General features: G+C 43.2%; 1 protein-coding gene across 2 annotated transcripts in view; it reads left to right on the forward strand.

Annotated features, from left to right (window-relative positions):
• Nucleotides 1-17,398, forward strand: part of Zmat4 (zinc finger matrin-type 4) — a 518,094-nt gene that overhangs the window by 368,750 nt on the left and 131,946 nt on the right. For both annotated transcript variants that reach the window (XM_051169437.1, XM_051169436.1), the window contains exon 4: nucleotides 1,428-1,584. In XM_051169437.1, coding sequence (XP_051025394.1) covers nucleotides 1,428-1,584 — 157 coding nt within the window. The remainder of the gene's footprint in view (nucleotides 1-1,427; nucleotides 1,585-17,398) is intronic.

Below are 17,398 nucleotides of genomic sequence, written 5' to 3' on the forward strand. Positions count from 1 at the left end.
GTTTTTTATCACCTAGTAAACTCCATGGTTGGATTGTAAAAATCCCTGTGCCTTTATTTTTACCTGAAAGTAAACCCCAAGCACCTTAGCTTACCTCTGGCAAGGGCAGAATGCTCCCCCAGAGGAGAGAGTCACGAGGAAACGTGGCCCTGTCGGGTCCCCTTCCTGACACTGCCTGCCATGCCTCACTCGCAGCATTTCAGCATTTCAGTTTGTTGTTCTTACCTCGTAAGCATAGATCTTGGACACACACACACACACACACACACACACACACACACACACACACACACGTCTTCCCACCTACCAAAAACTACAGAGATGTCACATGTGGTGCCTTAAGGAAGGAGTTACTTTTCTATGTACCACATAATGTGTGTAGGGCAACTCTCCAGCAGCACAGACATAATTATGTAAAAATCATATACTTTCCCTGCCCTCCTCCATCCTTTCCCCACCTTCCTCCTTCTGTCCATCCAATTTTAAATTTCATTTCTGGGCTTTCTGGGTCTCTAAGAAGGGACTATTGTGGGGCTAGAGACTTGGTTAAGCCTGTTCTTTAACAACAAGGTGCCTGCCTTGCTCTTGTGGTTCCACTGAGGAAGAGATTTGACTCCTTATCTGAGAGCTCGCTGTACCCTCAATTTCCAGTGAGGTGGGAGGGGAGGCAGGGGATTAATCTTCTGAAAGAGTAGAAGTAATTGATGACCCGCACACATAATGGCTATGTCACATGCTCTGACAAAGAAGTTGCTTTTTTCTGATTCACGATTCGTTTTCATTAAACCGTACAAAGGCATAAAAATTAAGCCCGACTAAGCATTCTGTGCAGCATTTAGGCAATTGCCTTTTCTGAAGAAAAGGGAAAAAAATTACACAAAATCTTTCCAGAAAATTCAGGTAGTGTGGTCATCATAGTTCTACGGTAGATATGCAAATTAAGTATGAAAAATGTTCAAGTCCTTAGAGAAAGTTTTTATGAAAACGACTTGCACATTGCAGCCATGTATCCTGGTGAGGCTAAAATTGGCAAAGGCAGAGCTGAATGCCAAATGATAATTTCTGCTAAATAATTCAGGCCATGTGAACTCTGATATTTCCCTTACTTTAATGAGTATAATGTGTGCAATTACCAACTGCTCTCCTCACAGAGCCAGACAATGTGCTTTTTCCTAATTGTGTACTCCATTTTTCTTTGGTAACTCATATCTGCAAAGTTTCCTATAAACCCAGTGTCTTGTACATGTAGTTACTGCATAAGTGCACATTAGTAAGTTGATGGTAACCATAGTGAAGAAAACGATGGAAGAGCAGAAGCTGAGTCTGTAACCTCGTCAGCAGTAGACAAATCTCATGGAGATGATAAATCTCATGACACGGGACTTGAGCTCCTCTGTGACACGGTCTTTCTCCTTTTCCCCTTGCAGGGAAGCGACGCTGACATGGTGGATAAGAATAAGTGCTGTACACTCTGTAACATGTCCTTTACATCAGCTGTGGTGGCCGACTCACATTACCAAGGCAAAATCCACGCCAAAAGGTTAAAACTGTTGCTAGGAGAGAAACCTCCATTGAAAACCACAGGTATGTGTGGGAACAAATGATCCAGGCCAGCAGTGAGAGCCACACACTGCATTTGTCACACAGATCACCCTCTCTTCAGAAGCCACAAGCTTTGTGGGTCTGATGGCAGGTGCCATTCAAATCCCACTGGCATGGATGGGAAGCCTGGGTACACCCGACCAATGGAGTGCGATTCCATGGGCGTGTACAGAGTTTTTTATCTAGTGTGTGCATCCTCCAGGATATTTGTCACATTGATCACATATCGTGTAAGTTGCACATCTGTGGTGTTCTTCCCAGGTTCAGCGTGTATTCCACATAGGTGTGGGTGTGCACGTTGCATAGGAGGTAGGTTCCTGCCAGTGTCTGTGGAAACCAAGTACCATTCTTTACATGTGTGCTTTACATACAGCAGGATATTATTACACTGCATTGTGTAGGGGAGGCAGAGATAAAAGCCATAGTCTTTACAGCCACTTTAGTTTGGAGACAAGTGTGTATTTATGGCATTCCTGCCATCATACTGGAGATGCTATGATTCGACTCTATTAACTTTGATCAGTAACTTAAATATTGATCACAGATTGCTTGACCTTCTAAATGCATAACTAAAGAATGTCTTCAGAGGTTTACCAAATCATAAAACTAAAATATTTTTATGATTCAGGAGTGCTGAAACTGTTTGGACAAGATTTATATTGTGATGAAGATGTTACTGCATTGGGTTATAATCCCAAGAACTTAGGGGATATTTTTCATTATGTCTACTCTTGCAGTGCAATTAAAATTTAGTAGTGCATTTTATCTTGCTGTCTAATGTATCGTGCATAAATCATGGGTGTAATTATTTTTAAATGGTATTTTGGAAATGAGTGTCTGAAACAATGCTTGGCTTTTATTTCACTGGTGTATTTCTTCAGCAAGTATCTTCTTTTGCTTAACAAATAGCAAGGAATCTTTTTGCTTCGTTTTTCAGCTGAGTTTGAGTACAGCATATTGTGGTTTTGGAGGTGGATGTGACATTCAGGTGTAGAGCGGTTTTGTCTGGAAACGAGTGCAGCTTATTTTGGAACCTCTGCGTGATGTCGCATTGAACAAGTGGCGCTCTGTTGAGACACTTGTTCTCTGAAAGGCTGGGACACTAACCTTGTGACCTACGCATCATCAAATCTCTTAAAATAGACACACCAGAGAAAGAGTCACTGGAAATTTTCTGCTTTTTTTCTTTCTGTGAATGAGTAACTAGCTCATGTGTTCTCTTTGCCTAAGGAGAAGACTGCTGTTAAATTTCATTTTTGGAGATAGTATATTTGGAGGTAGTAATGGGAGGATATGTTTCTCACATTAATTAGCAAATGGGAAAATTATTATTTCAGCATCAAAATTTACCACATGCCAAACAAAAACAAACAAGCAAAAAAAAAAAAAAAAAAAAAAAAAAAAAAAAAAAAAAAAAAAAAAAACAAAAACAAAGCAAACCAAAACAAAACAAAACTAGTTCTTTGTGATTTTGTATCCGTCTTCAAGAAAGACAAGGACAAGATCATGTTCCTGAGCTCAGACAGTAACAGAACAAGGATATAGAACTCAAGGGCAGCTTATTAACTCTCAATATATTCCAGAGACAGGATCTGCCTTGACAGCTTAGAGGGTAAATTCACTACCAAGCGAAAGAACCTGAGTTTGATCCTCAGGATCTCTGGGTGGTAGGAGAGAACTTAAACTTTACATACACTATAAAGTATATGCGTAAAGGTTTATACATGCATTATGGCAAGCATACCCCCAGAAACAGATATAACAAAACAGTAAAAAGAACACCCACACGCGCGCGCGCGCACATACACACACACGGGGGGGGGGAGGGGAGGAGGAGAGGGAGAGAGAAGGAGAGAGAGGGAGAGAGAGAGAGAGAGAGAGAGAGAGAGAGAGAGAGAGAGAGAGAGAGAGAGAGAGAGAGAGCGCATTCACAAGCACTAGCTCAGTGACTTGGATCTTGCTGTCCATGGTGCTGAACTAGCCCTTGAAGTTGGCAGAAATCAAAGAACCTGTTAGGCAAAAACAGAATGGGAACTGGAAAGAACAGATTACACTATCAGCTTGAGGCTTCCACTGGGGACCAGGGAAATCCAATTGTCAAATCCTAGACTCTTTCTCATCCATTTTTCTCCCTCTAAATATCCTCTCATCCATCTGCTTTGAGTAGAAAGGATCCTGGAAGGTGACAACCACAGGCAAAATAATGGAGTCCCAAGAAGCTAGACTGATCCTAAGGCTTGGGGATGTGCCAGCTACTGAACACACAAGCATGCAGAAGTAGGCAATGGGAGCTGTGGGCCCAGGCCAAATGTTACAACATGGAGGGGACAAAGGGTAGCATGCTAGTGTGGCTGCCAAAAACTTGAGTGATAAGGAAGACACCTAAAGTCGTGAGCAGAAGAAACTTGGATGCAGTCCCAAGGTTTCGGGATGGAAAGAGATGCCCATTAAGAGGATCGCAGGTAACCACCCATGAGTTAAGGATCAAGTATCAGCCTGGAGAATGAGCATAGGAAACAGAGCAGGACCCTGGTCCCAGGCTTAAGTAATTGGTTGAAGTATGTGATCTAAAGTGCAAACCCAGTTATCACGAGGACAGGAACCCAGAAGCTGGAGAAGACTCAAGCTAGGGCATCAGGAGCTGCTGTAGAGTCCTTGCCTGGCATCACATTGCCTTCCCTTTCAGGCCACAGCCTTTCCCAGCAGCAGTTTTGAGAAGTCTCAGTCCCGAGGTTTCACTGTGTACATGTACACATGGGCTAGTGCTGCCTAATAAGCTTAGCTAGCTCTGAAACTCTACCTGTAATGAAAGCAAAAGAAAATAAGAACCGACATGTGAAACCCAGTCAACTGGATCATGATGCCAGAGAGAAGCAATTCCCTGATTAGGCATGCCTCTTATGCTGCCATGTTGTGAACCACAGCCTCCCAAACTCCGGTGGTTTTTCAGTAGTCATAATTGGAGTACCAGTCATGCATTCTCTGTGCCATTTCATCAAATGAAGAGCAGTCAGGACCTGTGAATCACTGCTTCTCCCCCCTGCATCTGTACTTGCATCAGACATCAAGTGGGACCCACTGCCCTTGGAGTTGCCTTTTTTTTTCAGATGAGAACATCTTTACCACAACTTCTAAAGTGCATGGCCAACCCACTGAACACAAGCCAGTCCCACATCTTCTTGGTTTGCGTCTTAGTGTCTCTGGTCTCGATACAGCTATGAAGACAAAAGCAACATGAGGGATGCTGGACCACCAAGTGGGTCATAAGGCCAAAGACCTTGGAGTGCAGACCCTGCCCAGATGGGAAGGGTAACATATACTGTCATATGTCATTTGCAATGAGACCAGAGAAATAAGGCTTTGCAAAGAGAGTCCAGACAGTAGAAGAAAGTTTTTTTGTTGTTGTTGTTTTTAGTTAGCTATCACTATAGCAACAAGACAATGACATTTTGATTTACAGCTGGCTTCTCAAAAGGCATACAGACAGTTTTTAATTAAAAACAATGATGATGATTTTAAAAGTAAAAAGTAAATTGGTGTTTGAACCTTTTCAAGACCCACCCCACTCCTTCATCCCTTATAGAAAATAAAATCTTAGGGGCAAATGCAAGATTTAAATGAGCAGGTGATTCCTAAATCACAATCTACCATTCAGGCTTTGTTTTCTCCAGCCTGATTCTTGCTGGATACTGTTTTGTGCTTTGGAGTGGCTGCAAAGCAAGATTGAGAGGTTCACTGATTTGACTGATGGGTTGTGGCAGAGCTCTGGGAGGCAGGGACAGTGAAGGAGATAGGGATATTCCTAGTGTAATCAGCATCCTGAGATATGTCTTAGAGCAGAGTCCCAAAGGACTAAAACTACTGTGAATGGCTGTTACTGAATTCTAAATCTAGGGTGAGTTTGGTCTCTTAGAACTTATGAGCAGAGTCTGTGATTTGCAGTGTTTGCAGCGACTGAGGGGGGGGGGGCCAGGGATCCCAGTGTTTGGGATCCCAGGTTTGGCATTTTAATCCATGACTTGAAATTCACATTGCTTTTAGGCCTCTACTAGGGATGTTAGATATCATGCCTTTCTCATGGCATGGAAGAGAAAAGTGTCAAAAATCCTATGGTGTCATTCAAAGGTGCTGTCTAACAACCTGAAGATTTCTCAGTAGCGCCTACCACTTTTCACAAGTGTGAGGGGCGTGGATCTTTGGAGGAATTTAGGGTCCAAACTATAAGAAAAGAATGCCATGAAAATTCTCTTCTTGGAGGATGAATAAAAGAACTGGGACTGTTTAGAATGTAAAATACATCACTTTTGGGGAAGTCTTAAACACTATCCTAGGAAAAAGCTATAATTGTGGAGCATGTGTTTTATGTGCATATGTTTTGGCTCATGTGCCTGAGAGCAACAATATATCCAGAGAATAGGCAGAAGATCAGGAGGTTAGATGGGAGCTCAAGACGAGGAAGAGTCTGCTGATGCCCAGACAGGTTCAATAGCAGTGTGGGAGTGTGGGAGCTGTTGGTGCAGGGTCGGCTGGCTGCTTCTTGGAGGCATTTCCAGCTGGGATTCCATCACCATTACTGCTTAGGTTAGATGACTTTTCAAAGCCCTCTAAACTGGATGTTCCCTGCCTGCTGCCACTTGCAGGTAGAGCCACTGACGGGATGGCTGAGAACACTGACTTTGAGGACAAGGGACCGGAGCTCAGGCTCAGTGCTAGTGGACTCAGGTTTATGCTTTCTGGTTGGTACATTTCCCTCCCCAGCTTCAGTCTTCTCATCTGTTGTTTTGTTTCACTGCTGTGCATATATCTGCATATATCTCGCTGTTCTGGCAGATTCTTGCGAGGGCATGCTTGGTTCTTTTCTAGTTTCAGAGCCTCTGATTTGTTTTTCTGCTGCCTTGTCTAGAACACAGAAGTTACTGCACTGAAGCTCTTAGGAAAAGAACGTTTGAGCTGTTGTTTTATGGACTGAGGCAGGGTCTGGGAAGGGGGAGGCATTTCTGGTGGGCATGAAACGTGTGTGTGGGGGCAGGGTAACTGAGGACTTAAGGATGGGGAAGGCCATGGAACCAAGAAGGAAGTCAAGGTCTATTCAGTAAGTAAGCCTTTCAGGAGGCAAGAGATATAGTCAGCACACAGGAGCTAAAACCCTAGACTAGCAAGTAGAAACAATGGGGAGTAGCTTTAAAGACAGAAACTCGGGGTAAAATAAGGAATCAGATACCAGGAGTAGGAACTCCAAAAGGGATCTATAGGTCAGGAATATAGAAATATCTTTGTTATCAGAGTAAGAACAGTGATTAAAGAGCTGGAAGCTTGATACCAACGCCCAGAGGTCACATGGGAGACACTACTCCCCTGCCTGTGCTACAGGGTGAGTACCAAGCAGGCCAGAGACATCCTCCAGGCTGTGAGCTACATGATGACTTCCTCCTGGCCTCCTGTATGGACAGTTTGCCCTGCTACATTGAGCTGATGGCTATGCAACACGATTCCCAAAAGACAAGGTAGATGACATCAAGTCTCATTTTGGTGGCGCCTCAAGAGCATGATCTCAGGCTGCCGAGGGTAAAATAATGTTCTCTACAGATGTTCCCCAGGACCATGGACATGTTATACAACAGAGAATCAAAGTTTCAGGTACAATTACAATGACCAGCCTAGCTCATCAACTTTGAAACTGGAGTATCCAGTGGATCCCATATAATCACAACTGTACTCCACAGTGAGAGAGGGGGTCCATCGGAGTGATATAGTGGGGGATTTGGGTGCTGGTGGAGCTGGGGAAGGCAAGAGTTCTCTTCTGGACTTGACTGAAGAGTGTAGTTCTGACAATGCAGCTTTTGGCCAGTGGGGCCCGTTTCATGTGCCTGGCCTGAGGAAGGGTAAAATTACAAATGTATGTTATAGAAGCCACTAACTATGTGATAGTTTGTCACAAGTGCAGTGGAAAACTGATAATTTGCCCAACAAGTGACTGACTTGTTGCCCTTATGTACAATTTACATGTTGTCCTGGCACCCACAGATGCATCCTAAGGGCAGCCATGACTGTGGGCAGGGCATGCTGGAGAAGCTGGAGGTGTACCTTCATTTGGGTCTTATTCCTCAGGTACAGTTACTCCCACACCCCTATGTATGGCCATTGGTGACTGCTTTTCTAATAGTATGCCTGCTGGTCTCCCTAGTATGGAAAGCATGCCATAAGTACCCTACACTAGCTGCTGCCATTTCCCCTTGTTTGTTAACATGCATTCTCAAATGTAGTGGACACCTTTCGAACCCCGACTTCCGAATGTGCCTTCCCTGTAGCTGTTCCACATCTGACATGATCTTCACACTTCCTGTTGTGTATCTTAAGTATACTCCACCTTTCTAAATATTCTACAAGACTCTACTAGTCTTTGGGATCCCTCCTGACTTGTGGAAATCGCAAAGAATGCATTGTGGGCTTTGCCTAAGCCTTAACTGAGTCCCAGGAATTAGGGGAGAACTTGGGTTTCCGGTACCTCCTCTTCTTTGTCATGATGATTATATGAGCTGATTAACAAAATTAGACAATACATCTGCCACATTATTAGAGCACCATAAATGGTTCTGTCCATCCCTGAAACAGCTATTTTTACTTACATGGTTCTGAACTTTTCTCTGGGACATATAATTTCTCACATGAGCTGTTCGATTGTTTGTTGTCCGAGGCGAATCCACTAGGCTAATTTACTTTGCCAGTTGGTCTATAAACTTACATCATAAAGAAGCCATATCTGCTATAGTCATTCTCTATTCTGGTGCAGTCCCAGAGACACCAACTTGACTGCCATGATTTTCATGATAGAGGATGACAGAAAAATAGAACTTGATGTTTAGTTTCTACACAAAGACAAATCTTAGTGTAAAAGTGCAGGCTGCTGTGCAGGGCAGATGAGCCCAAATAACCAAGCATGGTATGGAGATGCAGCTCAGTGGTAGAGTTCTCTCTCTCTCTCTCCATATATATATATATGTATATATATATATATACACACACATACATACATACATACATATATAAACTACCATGTGTATATACACATATGTAAATATATATATACATACAGATATATATGTGTGTGTACATATACATATACACATGCATATATATGCATATCAACAATTGAAAAAGTCCATTTATTTGAGAGAGAGAGAGAGAGAGAGTAACAGGGGTTATTTGAGAAGGGTTAGGAGGAGGAAAGGGCAGGTGAGGATGATGTAATTATAACATCAAGAAATTAAAAAAAAATCATTAAAATACTGTTGGAAGAAGGAAGAATGATGTTGGAAATCTGAAACCCAGAAAGGCATCTTTCCAGGTGTCTTCCATGTTCTCTCATAAATTGAAGTAAAAAACTTAGCTCGTGAATACATAGTCTGAATGAGTAGGTGGTGGTGTATCTCATATCAGAGGGCTCATTAATGCCTGTGGCAAACACACTGCTGATCTGAAACCTACCTACCTCCTACCATAGACATTAAGTTGATTGTGAATAGGTATAATGTAGCCATCATTTTAAGGCCAGGCTACAAAATGCAAGAACGAGAAGCAAGCCTGTAGTGTGATGCTCCGGAGCAGAGTGCTGCTATTCCTGAAGAGCCTGATCTGTCCTGCTGATGCATTGTCCCCTCGGGCTCCTGTTTCACCTGGAAGCTTTTATGAATGCATCTATCATTCACAGAAAAGGTAGATCTTGAGCCCAGTGTTTTGTATAACTCCCAAACATCATTAGCCTGACAGTAATGACACTAGCGCTCTCAATAGCCTTTCTTTCATTTCTGAAGTTGCTGTAGTGTGGTGCCTGTATTAACTAGTCCCTGCAGACTAGTCCTGAGACATGCTTAGCTGGGACCATGGTGTTGCTTCCTCAGTCTTGCTGCGGTGTTCACCTTAGTTTTTGGCACACTGAGTACATATCTGTTGGATGTCTAAAATTGGGAGCAAGCATTAGAATACTGATAGGCGTTTAAATATTTATGGCTTCACTTTCAGGTGAATAGCCTTAGTTAAACTTCAAAGACAATGGTGGACCTGTTTGCTCACTCTCTTGGTTTCTCAAAAGGCTTTTCCTGATAAATTGATGGTGTAGAATAGAATCCAAGACACAAACACAGCCTCTGAAGGCAGACCCAGCTTTAAATTCTGGGTAACCTATGCAGATGTTCATACGTTTTGTTTGCATACCAGCCCTCAAATGCATTGTAGAAGGAATACAATAAGGCAGGCAATACCTGCAGAAAAGCCTGGTGTAATGCCCACTGCAAGTACAGAGTGGATACACTGTTTTATATAAACAAGTGTATATCAGCATACAGTCAGCCCTTATTGTTGATGAGTAAGGATTCACTGAAATGCACTGGCTTTCCTTAGCACCTTGTAGTTATTCCCACATGTGTACAGAACCCTGAGAGAGATGAGTCACCCCCATAGAAACGGTCTACACTGAGATTGAATGAGGCCACACTCTAGCCTTCAGCTGTCAGCTCTCACACTCTTCGCGGGACTTTTGCTGCCTATTGAGGGATGAAGCCTTTTGACTATGATTTTTCCCACTGACTCTGGCGTTTATAATTGTCCCAAAGGATGTGCTGAGGAGCTGTTTAATGTCCCTAGGGCAAACAGGTGGATATGACCTCATGGGGAAAAAAGCAATTGTTTAGATTCTTTTAAGCCTTGGTTAGAAGACAGCTTGCCATGGACTCACTGTGTGCATTAAGTAGTGTATCATAAACCAAGATACAACAAGATTATGTGTTGATCCATAGGTCAAAATGTGACCTCAAGCTCATGAGCTTCCTCTAATAGCAGCATCTCATCACTCACTGTTGAATGTCCCTGGCCATAATGTAAAACTACCATGAATAGCAAGAATTGACTGTGTATATGTCTAGCAAATATTATTCTATATTCATTTCTAAACATTAAGCTTCTAAGAGTCTGCTCATTACTCTGCAATGAAATAAAAGCTAACATTAAAAAAAGAATCCTAAGTATGGTTAAGCTGTGTGGAGCTGAGTAGACTGACTGTAACCTAATAATAGAACCAGTAACCAAAGCTGGTAATTGCAGAGCCGTTATATCAGAAGCAGCATCTCACTGTTTCATTTAATCTTTGTGTTTCGTCATGCATGAAGCATAGTAATGTATTATCATTAGGAGCATCTTACTGAAGAAGCAGCAGAGACCTGCAAGTAAGTTACATATATTGTGCACAGTCAGGATTGAAAAGGAAAAGCTGGGAGGATTGTAGGTCCCAGGACTTTGCTCTGCTCTCTAGTGGTGAGTAATGTGCCATGAGACTTGCTGCTTTTGGCTCACTTACAGAGCACTGCAGTTCAAACCCCAGGGCTCTTGCTAGGTAGTCAGTAGCAACACAGTCACAAGGACAGATATTTGTACCCTTGCAGTGGATTGTCTTTCATTTGTAGGGACAATGAGCAGTATGGGGATGGGACCAAATCAGCTACAGCCTCCTGCACTCAACTTTGCTGTATCTAAGTGTGTTGACTCTATGTACTTCTTCATCTTTATCCCCTCAAGAAAAGGAGACAGAGCTTTAGGAATCTCCCATGAATCTCCATGCCAGACACAGACTTGCTTATTTGAGTTCCCTGTAGAATGAATAAAGATCAGGGTATTCTAGCTCTGTTTGAAAGTTACATAAATTCAAATGTTGAATAATGTATGCACCCCAGGTTTCATCCACACCTCCTATTTGCATATGAGATTTTATATACCATCGCGGTTCTATTCTCTGATTCAGGTTACTTGGATTGCTTGGCATAATCTGTCTCAATACCTGTTTTCATAGCTGTGCAGAGATAGAAGAAATAGCTATGTAGAATTGCAAATCATCTCATTTTCCGTTTCTGGGACCTGAAGCTTAGAGGGATGGAGTCGGCTGCCCAGGAGATGCAGGTGGCTGGCAGCAGAAACACTTCTCTTCTCTTGTAATTATCCCTTCAGGGTACCCTTTTGAAGGGGAAATCACACCAGTCAGTTCCTGGGCCACTTTCTGGTCACTAGGGCTTAATGTGTCATCCCTATAAAGAAGAAGAGTTGAAGTCTTTTGGCCATGACTTTTGTCCTCTGGACCACAGTAGGCTTGGAATAATGACTAGATCAAGTTTGCTGACTTCTTTCATTTTAGCTAAAGATACAAGATCCAACAGTTGGTTAGAATTAAGGGTTTAACACTACAACTATTGTCGCTTCTCCCTCCAAGGCCAAATGCAGAAATTTAATCATCTTCTATACAAGAATTCCTTTTTTTTTTTTTTTTTTTGAAAGATTACTCATTCTGCTACTGGTTGAGAGTGGAAATGAGATGCCAAGGAAAATCCCACTTAGTTCTGTGAGTTAGGGTGAGGAATAAAGGCTGTCCACCTCAGTATTTATATTTACAAGCACTGTGCATTAGGGTTCAGTAAGAGTTTGCTCTCAAAGATTGCTCCAGTGATGTCAGCAAGAAGTAATGCCAGAAGCTTATGACTGTGAACCCTAGGCTACTTGTCATCTAAGGCAGGTGACTTAACTTCCAGCCCAGATATCTTGCTGTAAAACACAGTGACAAACAGAGAAGTGATGAAGTTTTGCTTGTCTTCTGACTCTACAATCTAATTCCCTAAGGGCTAAGGAGTTTAATTGCCTGTCATTTGGAGACTCACTAAATAGTGAGAATCTTGTTAAGGATGAGAATTACCACATGAATGTTGACTACCACTCAACTACCCTCTTGAGTGATACTCGCAAATCCTTTTAACTGCCATGAACTCAACACCTATCTTTCCGGTGATCAAGAAAGCTTTAAGACTTGAGGTTTAAGTCTTTAACTTTAAGATTTAAGAAGTCCTTTGGCTGTAGCTTAAAGAGTCCCTTAGCCATGGCTATGAAGGAGTATGGCAGAAGAATAAAATGATCAGTTTTCTATGCTTAACCCTGGAACTGTCAGCGGGAGATGTGTTTGGTCTTAAGATGTGTACACAGAATGAGCACATTGCTATTTGGATGGACCTGGCAGCAACTGTAATTAAGCTAGCTGTGGGAGGAGCCCAGACCACGTCTAGTCTGTGCTGAAACTGAGAAGATGCTCATAAAGCAGGCGTTATACCAGAAATAATGAGCAGTGAGCATCCCAAATATCCTTATTCCTTGAAATACTATAGATTTTGAACACCAGCCTTAGAACACCGTGTTTCCTCTTGACTTTATAAGCATACCAACAGGTTCTGTGTTGGAATAAGTAAGCATTGCATTGCTTGTTGTTTAGAATAGATTTACATTTTCTCTGACCATGAAGGTTGGTGAAAAGGCTAGCTCCCATAAGTGGCTGAGGTTCCTCCTCTCTCTTACAGCCACAGAAGAGGCCAATGAATCGTCTCGATGATATCTCTGCCTCTAAGCTTGGACTACTTTATGATTACATCACTGGCCACCAGAATGCTGTTGGGCACTTAACCTCAACAGGCTGCCCTCTAGGCCCCGGGACTTCCTTAGAAGTGGGTCACTCTCACTTTTCTTCCGCAGCAGGCCTTGCACTGAGGATGCTAGCCTGTCCACGCTAAGCTCTGAAGACAAGACCATGGCTTCTCCATATGCATTTCTGAAGAGCCCCCTCTACCTGCCCTGAATAGTTCTCGAGCTACCCAGAACTCTATTGATATTTAGGTCCCTACCTTTCTTCTCTTGTCACTACACAGCCACTCATCATAAATACAAGGTTCACTGCGCCCTGGGTCAGGAAAGCCAGACCTTCCAGTTTTAGTGTTGTGTTTAGAATACAGTAGAAAATGTGCTAATTTTTGAAGAGTGAGTCAACAGCAAGTTGGCTCAGGAAAGCAGAGGCTTACAGTTTCTTTTCTTTTCTTTTTTTTTTTTTCTTCTTAACTCAGATAGCTTTCAAAGAACTCGCTTCTCTGGTGGATTGCCCACTCAGTGATTCCCACTTGTCTGTTGAGCTTATGGGAACAGAGAGTTTTAAATGTACCTACGATTTTAGAGAGCGTTTTGTTGTATTATGAGTTACAAAGGAGAGATTAAGGGGGCCCTACTAAGCCTTTTCAATCTTCTCTGCAGGCTGCAGTTTTTGTTAGTTAGGGATGGCTACAGGGAGGATCTAGGAATTTTGAGCAAAAGCCTCAACACTGGGAAGTTAGGGAGAGCATTAGAAGCCTGCAGGCCCCATCATATGTGGGGTTGATTGCCAGCAGCTTGCTACCTGTTGAGACCTCTTGCCTGAACCCAGGCCGAAGCCCACTCATCAGTTCTCCTTGTAATTGTACCTTGACTAATATAAACTGCTCATCATTAGCCTCTTTATTTTGCTTTCAGCCAGTACAGCAGCTGAGCTCTGAATGCCTGGACTTTTCCACTTTCTGTTAGTGAATCTAACACATGCAGAGTGTTAGGAGGACACTGACTCCAGGTGGAAAAGCATTTTCCTACATGTTTTTTTTTTTAACATAAAGGGGGAGTTAGTTCACACATTTTGGGAGTCCTGATGTCTTATATTTAAGAATTTTGCTCCTCAAAGTGTTTTATGCCATATCCAGAGATAGAGCTAACTCAGAAAAGCCCATCTCGTCCACTTGTTTCCAGAGAGATTGCCATTCTATCTGTGTCCCACAGCCTGTTTGCTTTGATGGCCTTTCCCTGTCCCACTGGTGACAACGGGGCTGAAGTCTCACCCCTACTTCAGGTACCAGCTACGGTAGGCATGCCTGAGCATCGAGGGTCATTAAGGACCTCTCTCTTCTAAAGGCCTGCTGTTCCTGGCCCACTCTGCTTCTTTCTTTCCAGGTGCTTTGGAAAACAGATGGGCAACAGGTTAAATTCCCTCATCTCCACTGTGTCTCAAGTATTAGGTGTGCTTCAGCTTCTCTTCTTCCATTTTGGTAGTTTTCAATCTTCAGCCTTGTGTGTGTACCCGCCTTTCTTTTGTAAGACATTTCTGACACTTAACAAACCCTCCCTAATACCCTATCTGGGATCTTGCTCAGTTTTGGAAAAGTCTTGGCTCTCTGTTATGACATCAAAGCTATGGCCCTTTTAGGATAGACAGCAATGTGTAAATTAGGGAAAGAAAGGAGTGGAGAGATTTGAGTTACAGCGTGGCTAAAAGCCCATCTTCAAACAGCCATGCAATCCACACAGGAAGTGCCCTAGTTGAACAAAAGCCCATATGAAGTCATCTTATATAAAGTTGTGGAATCTAGTAGGATGTTATTACAAGTATTATATTTTTTATTAGTCTTTTTAGGAAGCATATACATTTTAAATAAAAACAATTCTTGGAACTTGGGTCAACCATGTCTATTCTGGCACTGAAGTGCCTGAGGTATGCTATATGCCTGGTGCAGAACACAGTGCCAGCTGTGGTGCATATAGACTAATGGAACATCATGCTTGGGCAGGAGGCTATGAAATGAGCCCATGCCCACTGGGACGGTTGCCAGCTGTTAAGGAACCCGAGAGCCACCTACAAAGCTTTACGGCCTGCTATTGTCAACTCTCACTGAAGGGGATTTTGAGCCAGTTAGTCCAGTGAGGCCAGAGAGTGGTGATATTTGAACCCTCACCTCCCAGCTGATTCTAACTCTCAGCCAAAGACAGAGAACCTTAGTCCTAATTTTCCAAACTTAATTTGCAGAATACAGACTTCTATCTCTTGGTTGGGGAATGAACTCAGGTTAACATCCTGACAGGAGATGTGTATGCTTGGGGACACACTAGGGAGCAGATTTGAACTCGCTGTTCTCTCCCTGGCTATCCTTGGCACTAGCAGCCTCATCAAAAGAAATTATTTACATTCCCATGTACTCAGCCACTGTCATTTCTATGTAGAGCAATGATGTGCGCTGAGGAAGCTGTAGTGGTATTCATGGCGATGGCTAATTCACTTAGTAATGTATGCTTTGTGTAGGTCCTCAGGGGAATGAACTAACTTAATGACTTTCCAGCATTTATCTGGAAAGACTCACTGAGCCTAAACACTCCTTCCTAATTTGTGCTCACCCTCTGTTCACCCACCTTACTGCTCAATTGGAAAAGCAACGCTATTAAGCCTGATGCTTCATAATTCTTAGAGCCTGGGCAGGGCGGGGTGGGGGTGGGGGTCGGGGGGTCAGGTCAGCATGGAACACTGTGGCTGTTCTTAGTGTAGATGTCAGAAGAGACCAGCCGTGTCCTAGAGTGCAGGCGCTCATCTGCCTTCCAATGCGGTCTCGTGAGGTTCCGGAGTTGCTTTGAAGTGTCATAGAGCTCAGTCAGAATAGCATCAACTCCCAGGTTTGTTTACATCCAAATCGCAGTGAAGGTGAAGTTGTGTACTTTAGCTGCAGAAGACCCGTGAGTAGACACAGCACTAGGCACACGTGTACTTCCAGTAATTCTTTTTCCGTTTTGCTTTGTTTTCGACACAGGGTTTCTCTGTGTAGCCCTGGCTGTCCTGGAACTCTCTCTAGACTAGGCTGGCCTTGAACTCAGAGATCCACCTGCCTCTGCCTCTTGAGTACTGGATTAAAGGCGTGTGCCACCACCACCTGACTTAGTATTGTACTTTTGATACAAAGTAGGGTCAATTTTCGTAACTTGAAAACCAGAGAGTGTTGAGGTCACGTGCTACCTTCAGAGTATACATGAGGAATCTCATTACTGAAGTTAGAGAGAAACCAGGAAACTCCTTCCGTGGAGGGGAGGTGGCGTGGATGAAATAAAGGCAGATGTGTATGTGGGAGTTCTGCTCAGAGAACAGGGCCAGCCTCCTGTCCCACCAGGACTTCCAAATGTTCTGCTTTTCCTGGCCCCAGGCTGCTTCTGTCTTTCCCCAGACTTAGGAGTCGTGCTTTATCTCGGCCACACTTCTAGTCCGTCTCATCTCTGATACCTCTATAAATATTCATGGGCACTAAGAAATGGTCCTGTTGAATAGCTGGTGCTGTAAGCTGAGGGTGGGGTATGGCTTGGGTGGAGTGGGCGCGCTGACAGAATAAAATGAACCCCAGCTCATGCCAGTGCCAGGTGTCAGCTGTGCAGCCCTCCTGCTGCTCTGGCCTTAGTTTCTGTGACCTGATTGGAACACTTTCATGGAGCAGGTGTTGGGAGGTGGTGAAGTGACTAGTTCCTGTCAGCAAAGCTGTTGCGTCTGTCTTGAATGTTGCCTCTTGCCCATGCTGGGTAAGGGACTCAAAGTTAGGAGCTGTTATAATGTCTAGAACTAATCAGTTAACAGGTGTTTAGTTAACGCCTGTCCAAGCAACAGTTCACCATTATATATGGGCTGACTTTTAAAAATAAATTTAAAAATATTCAGGAAAAAATTCTAGAATTATACAGCTCACACATTTTAAGTTGTGCACCTTTCTGAACAGAGGGATAAAATCTCATCTCCCCCTGTCCTGCACAGAATGTCAATCACTCTTTGGTACAGTGTGTCAGAGCTGGATATACTACCTCTCTGTTTGCTACCTAGTAACCACCATGGACAGCAGGTAGATTGTCATGGAATCCCAGCTTATGTCAACAATGGCTCCAAATGCACAAGTAGTGGTGCTGGCCATTCAGACATGTCAAGTAGCACCCTAAAGTACATCTTTTAAAGGGGAGGGTAAACATCTCAATTGAATATGATAAAAGGAAGAATACATATTCTAAATGTGCTAAGATACGTAATAGTAGTTAAACATTGAACACCTGCGTATTGGGAGATCTGGGGTCTTAGAAGTTTTTCCCACACTGGCATAGAGGTACAGTGGATATGTTGTTATAATTG

The sequence above is a fragment of the Acomys russatus genome, chromosome 27 (genome assembly GCF_903995435.1).
Source record: "Acomys russatus chromosome 27, mAcoRus1.1, whole genome shotgun sequence".
Lineage (NCBI taxonomy): Eukaryota > Metazoa > Chordata > Mammalia > Rodentia > Muridae > Acomys > Acomys russatus.